At 36.6% G+C, this 14,586-nt stretch overlaps 1 protein-coding gene across 2 annotated transcripts; it reads left to right on the top strand.

Annotated features, from left to right (window-relative positions):
* The first annotated feature begins 1,192 nt into the window (after positions 1-1,192).
* Positions 1,193-12,670, top strand: CEP57L1 (centrosomal protein 57 like 1). 2 transcript variants are annotated; one of them, XM_070953451.1, is made up of 12 exons: positions 1,193-1,391; positions 1,868-1,899; positions 3,490-3,613; positions 5,078-5,257; positions 5,555-5,676; positions 6,662-6,778; positions 7,104-7,181; positions 8,348-8,443; positions 9,385-9,453; positions 9,540-9,769; positions 11,639-11,783; positions 12,288-12,670. In XM_070953451.1, the coding sequence occupies exons 1-12, from the start codon at positions 1,370-1,372 to the stop codon at positions 12,495-12,497; spliced, it is 1,425 nt and encodes a 474-aa protein (XP_070809552.1). In that variant the 5' UTR covers positions 1,193-1,369; the 3' UTR covers positions 12,498-12,670. The 2 variants fall into 2 exon arrangements, with proteins under 2 accessions (XP_070809552.1, XP_070809560.1); XM_070953459.1 differs by lacking the exon at positions 9,385-9,453.
* The last annotated feature ends 1,916 nt before the right edge of the window (positions 12,671-14,586 follow it).

Raw genomic sequence — 14,586 nt, 5'->3', positions numbered from 1 at the left:
TTAGTGAAAATAATATTGTTTCCATATGCTTCATTCAGACCCCTGGAATGTTTTCCTGTACTGTACGTTGATATGCGGTACTTTTAAACTCAGAATTTGAATACATGATCCTCAAATAGCTGGTTTGCATTTTGCTCTAAGGCAAGTTTTTTTTTTAAATTGTAGCCTTTGATTGTAGAATTCAGAAAAATAAATGTCAGGACCAAACTCCTACGTACATTTACTTGGGAGTAAATTTCATCAAACCGACTGTGTAAACAAGCGGTTTACATTATTCTGATTCATTACTAGTGGTTAGCGTATAAAACTGTTTTTATTTCTATTCAGAATGGTAATGGATTTGGATGAAGGCCCGTGATTTTAAAAGTTACAATGCACAACTGTAATTTACTGTAACACATGAAAAACAACCCTTCAAAAATAACATAAAGGTAGAAAGAGAAAACAGAGCTTGAACCGCAGAAAGCGCCAAACGCTTCATATGACATATCAAACTGGGAGCAGTTAGTCAACAAACCAGAGTTTAATCACAATGGTTTAGCAGAAACTAGAAAAGTCCCCTTCCCTCTTTTTAACCCTTTCTTAGCAGATCTGCGTCATTCTAGACCAGGGTCCTCAAACTTGACAGCTTTAAGACTTGTGGACTTCAACTCCCAGAATTCTCCAGCCAGCATAGTTGGCTGGAGAATTCTGGGAATTGAAGTCCACAAGTCTTAAAGCTGTCAAGTTTGAAGACCTCTGTTCTAGAAATTTAACAAGCGCTGTTCCTTGGGGGGTGGGGGGGGGAGTGTAATGCAGAAAAAGTCCATCTCTGCATAGCAAAACACTGAATTAATTACATTCCGTGGGGAAGCGAAGACACTTTGATCACATTTTTCTTATGCAAGACCCTAGCCTTGGGATCAAGCCGGAGCTGTCCACAACCCTCTCGCCCGAGCCAACAACCAGCAGGCGCTCTGATTAAACAGGAGAATAGCAGCAAACCCCTATCAGCCGCCTCGAGCGCACAGACCTTCTCTGATTGGCGCAGTTAACAGCGGGCAGAAGAGTCTGGGCGGAGGCGGGACTCATCCGGGTCTCTGTGCGGAGGCGGAGGTACGTTTGAGCGGGAGGGGAGGCGGTCTATTTAAAAAAACGGCCCCCTGGTGAGGGCGCTCTAGTAAACAGGTTGTTTTCTATGGTTGGTGCAGGATATCGAGTTCCAAGGTAGGAGGCGAAGGAAAGTCGGCCGCCACTTTGGACCCGACGTGAAGAGGAGGATCGCTTCTGCTGAACTTCTGCTCGAACTTTCTTCTTCGGGTCTTTTTTTTTTGTGTGTGTGAGGGGGGAGGAGGAGGACTGGCCTAATCGTTTGGAGGGGACCGACTATATGGCCTCAATCAGAAGGGAAGGTACTGTAATTGTGTATTGGCTTCCTTTACGGGCTTCTGGGCAGCTCTTAATGGGAAAAGCTCTCCTATTCCGCTTTTTTGGTTTTCGTTTCCCGCAGAAATGGCCGGGTCAGTCGGTGGTCCTATTAAGCCAGGGGTCTCCAACCTTGGCAACTTTAAGCCTGGTGGACTTCAACTCCCAGAATTCCCCAGCCAGCAAAGTTGGGGAAAGTTGGCTGGGGAATTCTGGGAGTTGAAGTCCACCAGGCTTAAAGTTGCCAAGGTTGGAGACCCCTGTTTTAAGCTCACAGACAGCCACTTGTGGCTTCCTCAAGGAAGGAGAAGGGGTAGTGTATTAAATTTTTGTGTGTGTGTGATGAAAATAATATGTGTTTTAATTTGACACAAATAAAGGAATTTAAATATTAGAGATAAATTATTCCAGCTGGAAGATGGAACAACTAACGGTTTTTTTTGTTTGTTTTCTTTTGTTTTAGTTGAATGCTGTCCTAGATCCTATACGATGGAGGTGAGTAATGGAATTTTAACAATCCATCCGTTTTAAAGTGATAATTTAGGAATAGAAAAGGCCTCAGCCTTTTTTATATAAAGTGAAATGATCCTTCTTTTATGTTGAATTTGTCAGTCGGATTCTATTGTTTTAAAGAAAATTGGTGAAAATCTAAAATGATCCTTGAATGTGGTATCCTTGCACGTTTGATTCAAATGACAAAAGATAAAAACCTAAAAAGGAAAATGTTGAGGAGCACAGTATTTGAATTTTGATACGGATTTGAGGCACTTTTCAAAAGTAGAATTCTGAGATCTGCTAAGTGAAACCTGATGGAAAAAAGTCCTTATGATTCAAACTATTGAACCCAGGAAATTATTTTGAGTAGTCAAAATATTACTAGAAGGCATTCTACATCAAATGTGTTTTGGATTACTGTACTTGAAATGTGCTTCATTTCAGTCACATAATACAATGCCAGGGGAATTATATTTATGCTGTAATTATCAAATAATTAAGTATGAATCCCTCAACATCTACATTTGAAATCTATGCATATATTCATAGATTCTGTTTTCCTGCAATTTACTTGCAACTAATTTTACTGGTTTTAGGGGAAGAGAATAGATTTCCTGACACTTGTGCTTTAGTCCAAGGTGACAAAATAATTTTTTGGTGGCAGAAAGCTCTGACTAATAATGAAACCATTGATGATCGGTAAAGAGACTCCAAATTAATTCCAGTCATAAGCAGTATCTGCTCTTTTGTATCAGTGAATAGATCCAAACAATTTAGTGGGGTCTGAATGAGGCCTTTCAACAAGGCCTCATTTTCTTTGCTGATTATGCAATCTCATTGGGCACCAGCAGAATTTTCAAAAGTACTACAAGATTAGAAAATTAGTTGGGAAAGAAATAGGTGCTATACTATTGTCTGTAAAATATAGGATAGGGGAGAATTGTCAGTAATTGATAAAAATACTCAATAGCTTGCCTTTACTATTTTGCAACCATCCTGGGCACACTGTTCCATTATTATAAGAAAATTGTATTTAGTGAGATCATTGACTCTTTTATCCTACATATTTTATTAGCTATAAGGCTCATGGAGTTTCTCCTAAAGCAGTTTATATATCTGAAATAAATTTAAAGCTAGTTAACTAGTATAAGCTAGTTATTCTTAGGCTCCCTGATCTATAATTTCTCCAATAGAATTACAGGTCTTTTGTTAGTCTAAATTAGATACTATGATTTGATCATAAGTATGCTATATCAGGCTTGCATTCAAACAATTTTCACTACTCTTGTGACCCCAGAGCTCCCCAGAACCTTTTTTTATTTAGTCATTTTTATACATTTGAGCAAATTTTAAGACAACTCTGGTGCATGAATCTTTGCAGGGGTTTTAGAACACTGTTTCATCCCTTAAGTGTCAATAACCCTAATAAGAATTTGGAATCCTTCTTTAAATGTGACATGCAGTTAAAGCTCTATGTAATTCTCAAACTAATGGGAATTCTGTGTATTCCTGATCTAAGTTTTTAAAAGGAAATGGCTGAATAAATGCTTATGAGGAATTATAAATGCTACTGTATGTATCTTTCTGCAGTCTGTGGATAGTGAATCAAAACATAGCTATATTGGAAGTTTTCTTCAGCCTCCAGAAAGATTAAAATCTGCTTTTGCTGATCTCAGGCCAAAAAGTGTTATCAACTTCCCACCAAACAACCAAGGTAAAGTACAAAGCAGTATAGTATGACATACTATTAATGGGAAGCATGGTCAGTTTGTCTTCTTGGCCCATATTTAATGTCTTTCAGAACATGGTACAGATACTCCTTGACTTACAACCATTCATTTAGCAACTGTTTGAAGTTATAGCAGCACTGAAAAAAAAAATCTCATGACCCTGACCCAGCCAAGGTATACCGTCGAGACTGGGCAGATCTGGATGGGGAGAAACTGATTCTGAATTAATCCTACCAGGACTTTGTGTGGCTATCAAGGCCTGCAGATCCTATATTTCTCATCTTAGATGGGGCTGCATTTCCCCATTCAAGATTGGTGTGCAATCTAGGAATTGTCCTGGACTCTTAGCTCCTGTTTGCACAGACCTTTCAAACAGCTACTCACTGACCCTAGTTACCCCATGTCTCAGTATGCCCATGTCCTGCCACCGCTTTGTGAGCTGCTCTGGTTGCCAATATCTTTGCTGGTGCAATTAAAGCTATTTGACACATTGCCTACCTTCCCATTATTTCTGTCCATCTATTAATAGCTGGCAGGGTTGATGCACTCTGGGTCCCCTTGATTAAACAGTGACCTAAGAAGCATGCCTTCTCTGTGACGGCACCTGCTTTGTGGAATGAGATCCCCAAAGATTTGCATACCTCCCATCCTGATGGTATCCTGAAAGGACTTGAAAATGTGGCTGTTCTTCTGGCCAGGCCTTGAGGTAGGGTAGATGAGATTCCTTTTTCTAGATACGTTCCTGTATATATAGTATAGCTCAGCATCTGTTGTGACAGATGCTGATCTTGTATACTTCATATTGTATTTTCTTCAAAATATTGTTGCTTTATTTTAAATTGTGAGCTGCCCAGAGTTGTTTGAGTGGTAGGCAATACCTAAATCTAGTTAGTTAATGATCTTGCTGTGTTTATGAAATCCAAAATGCAAGAAATGCTTCCAAAATCTGGACCATTAAAATGCTTAGTCATTTCCTTTCTTTCATAATTATTGGTTTTGTGTGTATGTCAGATGATGTCTAAGATATTGAACATATTACATTTATTTGGTCTGCTAACCACCACCATGTTAATCCTGTAAATCAGGGTTGGACTTTGGATTCTTGATGCTGTCTAAGCCTTGTTATAGCCTTGCCTCAGATAAACAACCAGGGAGGAAGTAATAACCAATCAAGGAACCATCAGGGAGGAAACCACACTCCTATCAAGACTGCAGGGCAAGCTATTATGCATAATTAGCTAGCAAACTCTACTCTCTCTTACTCTGACGATGTTATGTAGCCTGGTAACAAAACATCTACAAGAAAATAAGCCAGCATTTTTAATATCTGCTTAGATACTAGAAGTGTAATATCACACTGTTCCATTGTGGTATGTAATAATGCATACTTTTTCTTTTAATGATCAAAACTGAAAAATTAATTAAAGTTTAGTCAACCTGTTTACCAGCTCTAGTGGCAGCCCTAAAAACTCTTCAAGAAAAGATCCATCGTCTTGAGATAGAAAGGATACAGGCTGAAAATGACCTGAACTGCTTGTCGAGAGAAGCTGCACAATACAGAAGAGCCTTGCAGCAGGAATCAAATAAAAAGAACATAGTTCACCAGGAGCTGATGGAAGAAAAGAAAGGTAACTTCTCAATAGTATTGGTAGTAGCTGTTCCAGACTACATCTGTTCTACCTTAATCTGACAGACCAATCATAGTATTGTGTTCTTTTTTGCATTCCATCTTAATATATAAGTAAGGTTATAATATGGTTAAAGGTATCTTATTAAGATAACATGTTCTTTTAAGAAATTGTAGGAAGTATGTAACAAATATACATACTCTGTTTATCTCTGTCTGTCAAATTTGTTTTTTTAATCTCTAATGAAACAAAGTATTACAATTAAACTTCTTTCCCCCGTTTTTCCCCTCCTTTCAGATGTGAGTGTGCCATTAAGGGCAGCACAATCACGCTGCTCTTTGCTGGAAAAGCAACTTGATTACATGAGAAAAATGGTGCTCAAAGCAGAGCTGGAAAAAAAACTGGTTCTGGAGCAGCAGGTACACAAATTAAACAAATCATTCTTAACATTTGTTTCTCCATGTGGTGTTTTATGTTAGTATTCTTGATGTGGGTTTCTTCGTAATCTTGCATATTCAGATCAGTAGCACATGAATCATGGACCTGCTGTTTCTGGTATTTCTTGAAGATTCTTGAGCTTTTTCTAATAAACCACCTGCTGATTAAACAAACTGAGCTCTTCACAAGCTCACAGATGAGAAGTATTACTTTTTTCTCCCTTGAACAGATGGATACCTAGAAATAAAAATGAAAAATGCTCACCTAGGCTTTCTACCCAGATTTCTTAATATTAGACTTTTCAGCTTTATCACATTTTCAGCATTATAGGCTTTTTGAACATATTTTAAAGACGTTTTAAAATAAATTATTCTTTTCTAGGAAATGTATTGCTTAATTCTTAACTGCATGCATCAAGAATGATTCTGATGCTGAAGAAATGCACACATACCTTGCCTACAGATAAATGAGGATTGATTGGATGTTTGCTGAAAGAAATGTAGTGGAAGTTGGCATTTTGGATTGTGATCCAGAGATACTTTGTTACAGCTAGATGTTATTTATTAGGAGTAATTAGTAGGTATGAGCTATTAGCAGTGGATCTAGATTGTAGATAACACAGAGATTTCCATTTATGTATGTTCCTACCCATATTGTAAATTGTTGTTAGGGTAGGCATTTCATTTGACTATCATGCCCTTGAAACATAAGTCACAAATACGTTCATTCTTTGTCAACTTGCCATTCAACTGCCAATTATACCCAGAAATCTTGCTGTGGGCAACCTTCCATGGGCAACATTTATCTGTACAAACAGTGTTACATGTCTAAGCTTCCTGTCCATACCTATTGTGCTTGTTCGATCACACCTATATCTGCTGTTGTTTGTAGGGCTATTGGTTCACCTTAAAATATTTGTTTAAATATGGTTTGCTATCAGTTGCATATTTTGTGCATATTTTACAGACACATCTTCAGAAGGAAGATGACCAAAATCAGATGGAACTCTGTGCAAAACTTGAAAAACTTGAAGTTCTAGAAAAACAGTGTTGGACTCTTATTAGCACTCAGAAAACTGCAGAAGTAAGAAAATATTACGGTATCATCCAAACAGACCTAGAGCATGTCTTTGGTTCTCTCTATCTAATGAGGCCATTTTCAAAGTGGCCATAAGAAGATGATAGTGCTCTTCAGCCTCCTTCATTCCTCCCCAGCCTCTTATCTATCACCAGCAATTTGGCTTGGGAAAATTAACTAAAAACATTTTTTCAGCTTGTTTGTAAGATAAAACCCAGGGCACCATTTACTTTAGTTTTAATTTACCCTTTTGGGGACTCTAGAGGCTATAAATGGGTGAACTGCTTGCAGCCTACAAGTTCCTTATCTATTATATTTTTATTTTTTTCAGGAAAAGATCAAACATTTGGAACAGAAGCTTCTGGAAGAACAGCATCAGCGCAAGCTAATACAAGATAAAGCTGCACAGGTAAGGAAAATCAATATCGATATTGCCCTGGTGAATAAAAACAAAAGAACCTGTGGATTAAAAACTGTTAATCAGCTTTTGTTGAAGAATATTGTTATATTTAGAAACTCTGCTGTTTCAAAATACTTTTTCTGGTCTTACTACAGAAGGGGAGTAACAACTGTTCTCATAACAAGGCCTTGTGCCAGTCTAGCTGCTGGGATTTATGTTTTTTTTTTTTTTAAATTAACACCTCTGGTGGGGAACATCTCTAATATTCCTCTATCATCCTATATTACCCCCAACAACAACCCTGTAGATGAGTTGGGCTGAGAGAGTGGTTGGTCCAAAATCACCAAGCTTGCTTTTATACCTAAGGCTGGACTAGAACTCAGTGTCCTGGTTTCTGGTTTGGTGCCTTCACCTCTAGACCAAACTGGCTCTTCAGTTGACCCGATGTGTTAATTTTACTGTCAGCAATATTGCATGTTTTAACAATATTTTATAACATGATTTACATGTTATTGTAGCTGGAGATCTTAGCTTGAATATTAGTCTCATAAATGCATTCTTGTCTTTAAATAGCGCAGTCATTACATGTCATTTTTCTAATAAGACAATTGGATATGAATCTCTGCTAATTAAGACTGCTTGCTACAAATTTTGTCTAAAAGTTCAAAGGATGTGGTTAGGATTCTTGGGAAGCTTCAAAATACACTGTGTTAGTTGGGCCTATAAAGGTCAACATTTAGTTTTGTGGCTTAAAGAATGCAGCCCATTAGGTTTCTCAATTGGCATTGATTGCAAAAAGAAAGGAGGGGGAGGGCCTGTCAAACAATACTTGATACTGTGACAAAAATAGTAGTTCTATGCTAAACAGATTATTTATTTTTAAATAAATTTAGGCATGAAATAGCTGACAAGAGTTCCTGGCTAATGTAGTGTAAAAGTCTAGTTTTTTAATGCATTTGGCAGTAAGCCATTGTTAATTTACTGTAACTTCTATGACGGATCATGCAAAGCAAATTTTTAAAGGTATCTTTCCAGGGAGCTCTTATATCACATTATGACGTTCCTGTCATAATGTGATATAAGGTCATGTGATATAAGGTCGTATCAGTCATGTACTCATATTTTTCATCTTATTTTTTTATCTGACTGTTGGCTGTTAATAATGTTTACTACAGCTCCAGACAGGTCTTGAAATGAATAGAATTCTCTTGTCCTCACTTTCACCCGAAAAGGAGGTGAAGAAGAAAAGCAGAAAAAAGAAAGTAATCAAGGTAAAATGTTAATTTTCAACCATATTGTTAATAATATTGCCAAGTTAGGCAATTGATAACCTTCCATGTATTTTGTCCAAGGCAGGTTTCCTAGGAGTGCTTCTAAAAATGCATGTTTAATCTCAGCAAAGAAATGTAAAATGTGCCCAGTCATTTCTGTGATTAATAGATCCTACTCCTATTGTAGTTTTCAAATAAATTCACCTGAATTCTGCTTTTCCTCAAAAGTATTAGGCTATTAATCAAGCCTTCCAACTGGATACCAATCTTTTCTGGGGATTATCCCAAGACAGCATTTCCATTAGACATATTTTGGTTTTTCTAACTTTCAAAATAATCAATGTTATTTGGTATGCTTTTTGACCATCTTTTTCTTAAACTAAAAAACCCCAGATTGGATCAATTTTAAAATATATTTCTGAAATATATTTAAGAATGGTCCATTGAAATCAATTGGATTTAGGCAGGTTGGAGTAGTCATTTAAAATTATGACTAATTTAAATCCCATTTATTTTAGTAAATAGTATTGTATAATTAAGTCTGAGCCCACCTGACTTCCTAAGTTGCACCCAGTTTTCCATTTGTGCATGTGATTTCTTCTTTCCTTATGGAATACCCATCATCCCTTATTCTGAGGTTTGTGAAAACATTCAGAAAATGTTTGATAAGTGATGCAAGAAGGCTAAAAAAAAAAAGGGAAGGACTGGCAAAGATCACACAAAAAAGGATTAAAATGTTTCCATAATTCAGTGTATAAGAAATACTTTGAATATTGATATCATGAAACTTAAATGTTCTAAATGTTCTACCTTTCATATTTTGTCGAGTCTCAAACAAGTTTCGAGTCTTGAAACATTTCTCTCCCTTCTTCAATTAAAGTTTAGAACCTCACTTCTTTTTTTTTTTCAAATGAATAATAAATCCAGGTTTTAATTTTCAGAATAATTCTAGTTTGAAGAGAACACAACCAAGCTTTCAGGGTGGAATGTTGCCATTTGTTGCTGGCAAGGTAAGCATTGTGTCTTTGTAAATGAGAATTTAGTCAAATTATTATTTGCTTAACAAAACGTTATACTTTGCTGCTTCTCCCACAAGTCTGCCAGCTCAAGTCACTCTGTTGTCGCAAATGTACAAACTGTCCTGCATATGATGAAACACCGAAACAGCCCTTGTATGACTTCACAATGTCCACAAGGCACTGAAAAGAGGACTTCAAGATGGACTGGTATTTGCAAACCAGTGTCTTATTCCACGACTTCCTGTGCTACTGAAACGCTTTCTGACCTCCTCCTGGGTATGCAAGATGAGTTGGGACAAATGAGTTTGTAAGTATTTGTGTATAGTTTTCCATACAATCTCTGCGGTGTCAGTGGATATTTTAACAACATACACTTTTTAATCTCTTGTCACCTACCAGATACTGGGACAACGTAAAAAGCACCAGATCTTCCTTCTCCACCTGTCCCATCCCATATATAGGCAGATGTGGAAAATGGCAAATTGCCTTTTGAAAGCAGGTGGTGATATAGGTTGATCCTATTCAAATATTAAAAAAAACAACAACCCAGATGCTATTTTTGTCACATCCACAACATTAATGGGAGCTGGATTGAACTTTAGAGGCACCTTACTAAAAGCAACAAAGTATCCTGAAATTCTTAGTAGCACAATAGGCAGTTATGGGTTCTTGGGTTAATGCCCCAGCTATAGGAGTTGGCAGTTTTTGGCACATATGACACTCCATGAACTGCATTGGTTGCTAATACAGGTAGTCCTCAGCTTACAACAGTTCATTTTGTGATTGTTCAAAGTTACAACAACACTGAAAAAAGTGAGTTATGACCGTTTTTCACACTTATGACCATTGCAGCATCCCCGTGGTCACATGATCAAACTTCAGATGCTTGGCAACTGACTCGTAGTTATGACCATTGCTGCGTCCCAAGGTGACGTGATCACCTTTTGCGAACTTCTGACAAGCAAAGTCAAAGGGGAATCCAGATTCACTGAACAACCGTGTTACTAACTTAACAAATGCAAAGATTCACTGAACAACCGTGGCAAAAAAAAGTCATAAAATGGGACAAACTCACTTAATATTTCACTTAGCAACATTCATTTTGGGCTCAATTGTGGTTGTAACTCGAGGACTACCTGTCTTTTGAGCTTCAGTTTTAAGGTGCTTGTAATTAGCTCTAAAGCTCTTGGGGTAGGGTTAAATGTGGGACCATGTCTCTCCAGTTATATCTACCCATTCTGTTAGATTCAGCAGGAGAAGCTTGCTCTGGGCCCTGTCCACTCAGGAGTGTCATCTCATAAGTTCCAGAAACAGAGCCTTCTCTGTCAGGATGCCTTCCCTTTGGAATATCATTCCCCTGGAGATCAGATACTCGCAGTTTGGCTGTGTTAATTATTGTGGTTGGTTGATTTTTGTCAACTGCTGTTATTTATGATATACCTTACTAAGGTAAAATAACCCGTATGCTATTTATGATGTACTCTACTAGAAATGTATGTGATTTACAAGCTTCTTATAAGAAACACTTTCCTAGTAGGGTGCCCAATTGCATGCCCAAATAACATCTGTCTAGTCTCAGCTGCGACTATTCCATCTCTTTAATTCTGCTGCTTCTCCAGTACCATCTGGAGTTTCATGCGGCAACACTTATTGGCGGCATTTATTTCTCATGCCCAATTAACCTGTACAAAACTTGAAATTTGGAGCTACTCGGCTCAAGTAATATCCTCATTCCAGTAGTCCTGGACTTACAACCATCTGTTTAGTGACTGTTCAAAGTTACAACGGCACTGAAAAAAATGATGTGCAACCGATCCTCTCGCTTACAACTATTACAGCATCCCCATGGTCACATGATCAAAATTAATGTGCTTGGCAACTGGCATGTACTTATGACTGCAGTGTCCCAGGGTCATGTATTTGCCATATGCAACTTTCCCAGCTGATTTCTGTCAAGCAAAGTCAATGGAAGAAGCCGGACTTGGCTTAACGACCGTGATTCATTTAACAACTGCAGTAATTTGCTTAACAGCCTCATTATTTAGATCTTAGTATTTTATGACTCTTGATGTACAAGTAATAAAGAAACCTACAAGGATGAACAAACAAAATGTAGATGTAGAGTAGAAAAATGCTAAATTGTGTTTAAGCAACTGATAGAATTTGTCTTCAACAGTGAACATCAAGAACTATCAAAGCAGATAGAGGAAAGCCAAAACCAGGACATTCGGGAAGACCTAGAACGTGAATTGGATTGTCTCGTGAAGCAGATGGAAATTAAAGGAGAACAGATTTCAAAACTGAAAAAGCACCAGGATCATGTAAGAGACAATTCTGAAATCAGGAGATGTGACTAGTTAGAATGTGCCTTGTTAGACAGCCAATGCTTAGAACTGTGATGCTCGGGGAATGGAAAAACAAATTGAGAATAAATTGTATGATATTTCATACAGTTGAAACAATTATGAATGTGCCTGGAAGGACTAAAAATATACATCTACACAAAATGTTGACGTACATCATTGCTTTGCTGAATAATATGCACTATCATGCCACTAAAACGTTAAACCAATTGTTGTGTATTACGTTATTTATTCAAATACAGCTCTAAAAAAATCTTATTACCCATTTTAATCCTTGCACTTAAAACCAAAAATTATATCCATATTCCAAAAGTATAATAAAAAAACATTTGATAATGCTTTTTCTTCCTGTATCATACCTAAATGTATTTGAGCAGGTGCTAAAAAGAGATTACTAGCTTTGAAGCAAAGTGAGCCTATCTTTGCATATCAGAATTATTGTGCAATTTTTCTTTTATTTAGGTTTCTAAACTAAAGCAAAGAGCTCAGAAACTGAAGAAAGAGCCGGCATATTCAACATCAAGGCCTAATGAATTAAAAGGAAGCAAAGAGACTGTAATCTCTCCAAGTATTTGTTCCACAAATAAAACCACAAATTCTCTTCGGCTATTAAAAAGTGCTCAGAAGCTTCAATCAGTATTGAAGAAAGATGATATTGTGTGGGAATCATAGCTTTCACATCTGATTTCATACATCGCTACCTGCTGATATTTGATTTTATAAGTTTGGTTTGCCTTAATAGTGTACCCACTAATTCTGAGAATAAGATGTGAGGTAAATAAATTCCCTGTTTTCTGTACTGGCATTTAAAAATTATTTTAACGAAGCTTGTATACTATTTTTAATTAAAGGACCTATCACTGTGTGGTCAAATTATTGTTTGCCTTTCCATACTTTCTTTCATGAGAGACTTTGAAGAAAAAGTATTACTTTGCATCTGGATTGAATTATAAAATACCTGGTGGTTTATTGTTTTATTTCTATAAAATATTTATAGACTGTTTTTCAGTAAACCAATAAACTTCAAAGTCGTAAAAAACATTTTAAAAAACTTAAAAAATACACAGTTCAGGTCTAGTTAAATCTCTATGCTTGCTTGTCTCACTGGTATTGTTTTTTTTTTATTAAAAGGTTTTATCAAGTATTACAACAATTTTCCCCATCCTTCCTCCACCCCCCCATCCCTCCTCCACCCACCCCACATCCCTCATCCCCCCTCTCCCCCCACCCTGGACTTCTCAGAGCAAATACAGGGTATAACATTTAACAAACATAAACTAAAATATGCTAACTTTCTATAGACTCCAAACTCCCTCTTGCTCTTTAATTCCCCTTTCAACTAACAAAACATAATTCAAAAAGAAAAAATATATTTTTTTTGTTTCATTCATAAGCTATCTGAAACTTTTTAGTCCGATATTTGTTTTGAATATAGTCAATCCATCTTCTCCATTCTGATATATATCTTTCATTTGAATGGTCCTTCAAGTATGCTGAAATTTTTGCCATCTCTGCTAAATTCACTACTTTTAATGTCCATTCTTCAATAGTAGGTACGTCTTCCTCCTTCCAATACTGCACCACCAAAAGTCTGGCTGCTGTTATTAAATTTAAAATCAATTTAGTCTATAACCGTACAATCTGTAATTATACCCAACAGAAAGAACTGTGGAGTAAATTTTATCTTCTTTTTGAGAATATTTTGGATAATCCACCATATTTTTATCCAAAATGCCTTAATTTTTTTACGTGTCCACCATATATGAAAATACATGGTATCATCACATTCGCATCTCCAACACTTAGGTTGCAAACTTGGATACATGCAGGCTAGCTTTTTAGGATCTAGATGCCATCTATAAAACATTTTATAAAAATTCTCTCTTAAGTTTTGGGCTTGCGTAAACTTCACATTTCTAACCCATATTTTTTCCCATGTTTCCATCATTGGTTCTTCAATATTTTGTGCCCATTTTATCATACAGTCCTTAACTAGCTCCGTTTCTGAATCTATTTCTACCATCTTCATTTGTCTACCATTTATAAAACCAGTTTGATCATTATGAATCATTTGTTGCATGACTGTCATTAACCTATTTGCTAGTATTTTAGCAAAAATCTTATAATCTGTATTTAAAAGTGATATAGGCCTATAATTTTTTGGCTGGGTGTGGTCTTAATCCTCCTTTGGAATCAGAGAAATAAAAGCTGTCCTCCAGGATGGGGGTACATCTCCAGATTGTATATTAGTAAATAATTCCTTAAGTGGTTCCACCATTTCTAACTGCAAGTATTTATAATAAGCAGCTGTCAAACCATCTGTCCCAGGGGCTTTATCCATTTTCAACTGCTTAATTGCAAACATAATTTCCTCAGAAGTTATCGGTTGATTTAAACCCTCCCTTTGCTCTTTTGTAATTATAGGAATATTCTCTTTCTGTAAATATCTATATCTATACTTTGAATTTTGTCACTAGCATACAACCTCGTATAAAATTCTAAAAATGCTTTTTTAATCATATTTTGCTGATAAACCTCTTTACCTTTATATTCTATTTTCTCTATAGTCCGTGACTTGTTTTTTCCTTAACAGATATGCTAACCATCTCCCTGGTTTGTTAGCATTGCAAAAAGTATTGTGTTTAGTCTATTGCAAGTTAGTTGCAACCTGATCTGCCATTAACATATTAAATTGCCCTTGCAGTAAGTTAATTGCCTCTTTTATTTTCTTGACTGCTGGGTTCAATATCAAAGCTTGTTC

Source organism: Pituophis catenifer, unplaced genomic scaffold (genome assembly GCF_029215685.1).
Source record: "Pituophis catenifer annectens isolate HBS135680 unplaced genomic scaffold, rPitCat1.0.hap2 SCAF_1, whole genome shotgun sequence".
Taxonomy (NCBI): domain Eukaryota; kingdom Metazoa; phylum Chordata; class Lepidosauria; order Squamata; family Colubridae; genus Pituophis; species Pituophis catenifer.
Note: the sequence above shows the minus strand (reverse complement) of the source record. Positions and strands in the feature narration are given on the sequence as shown.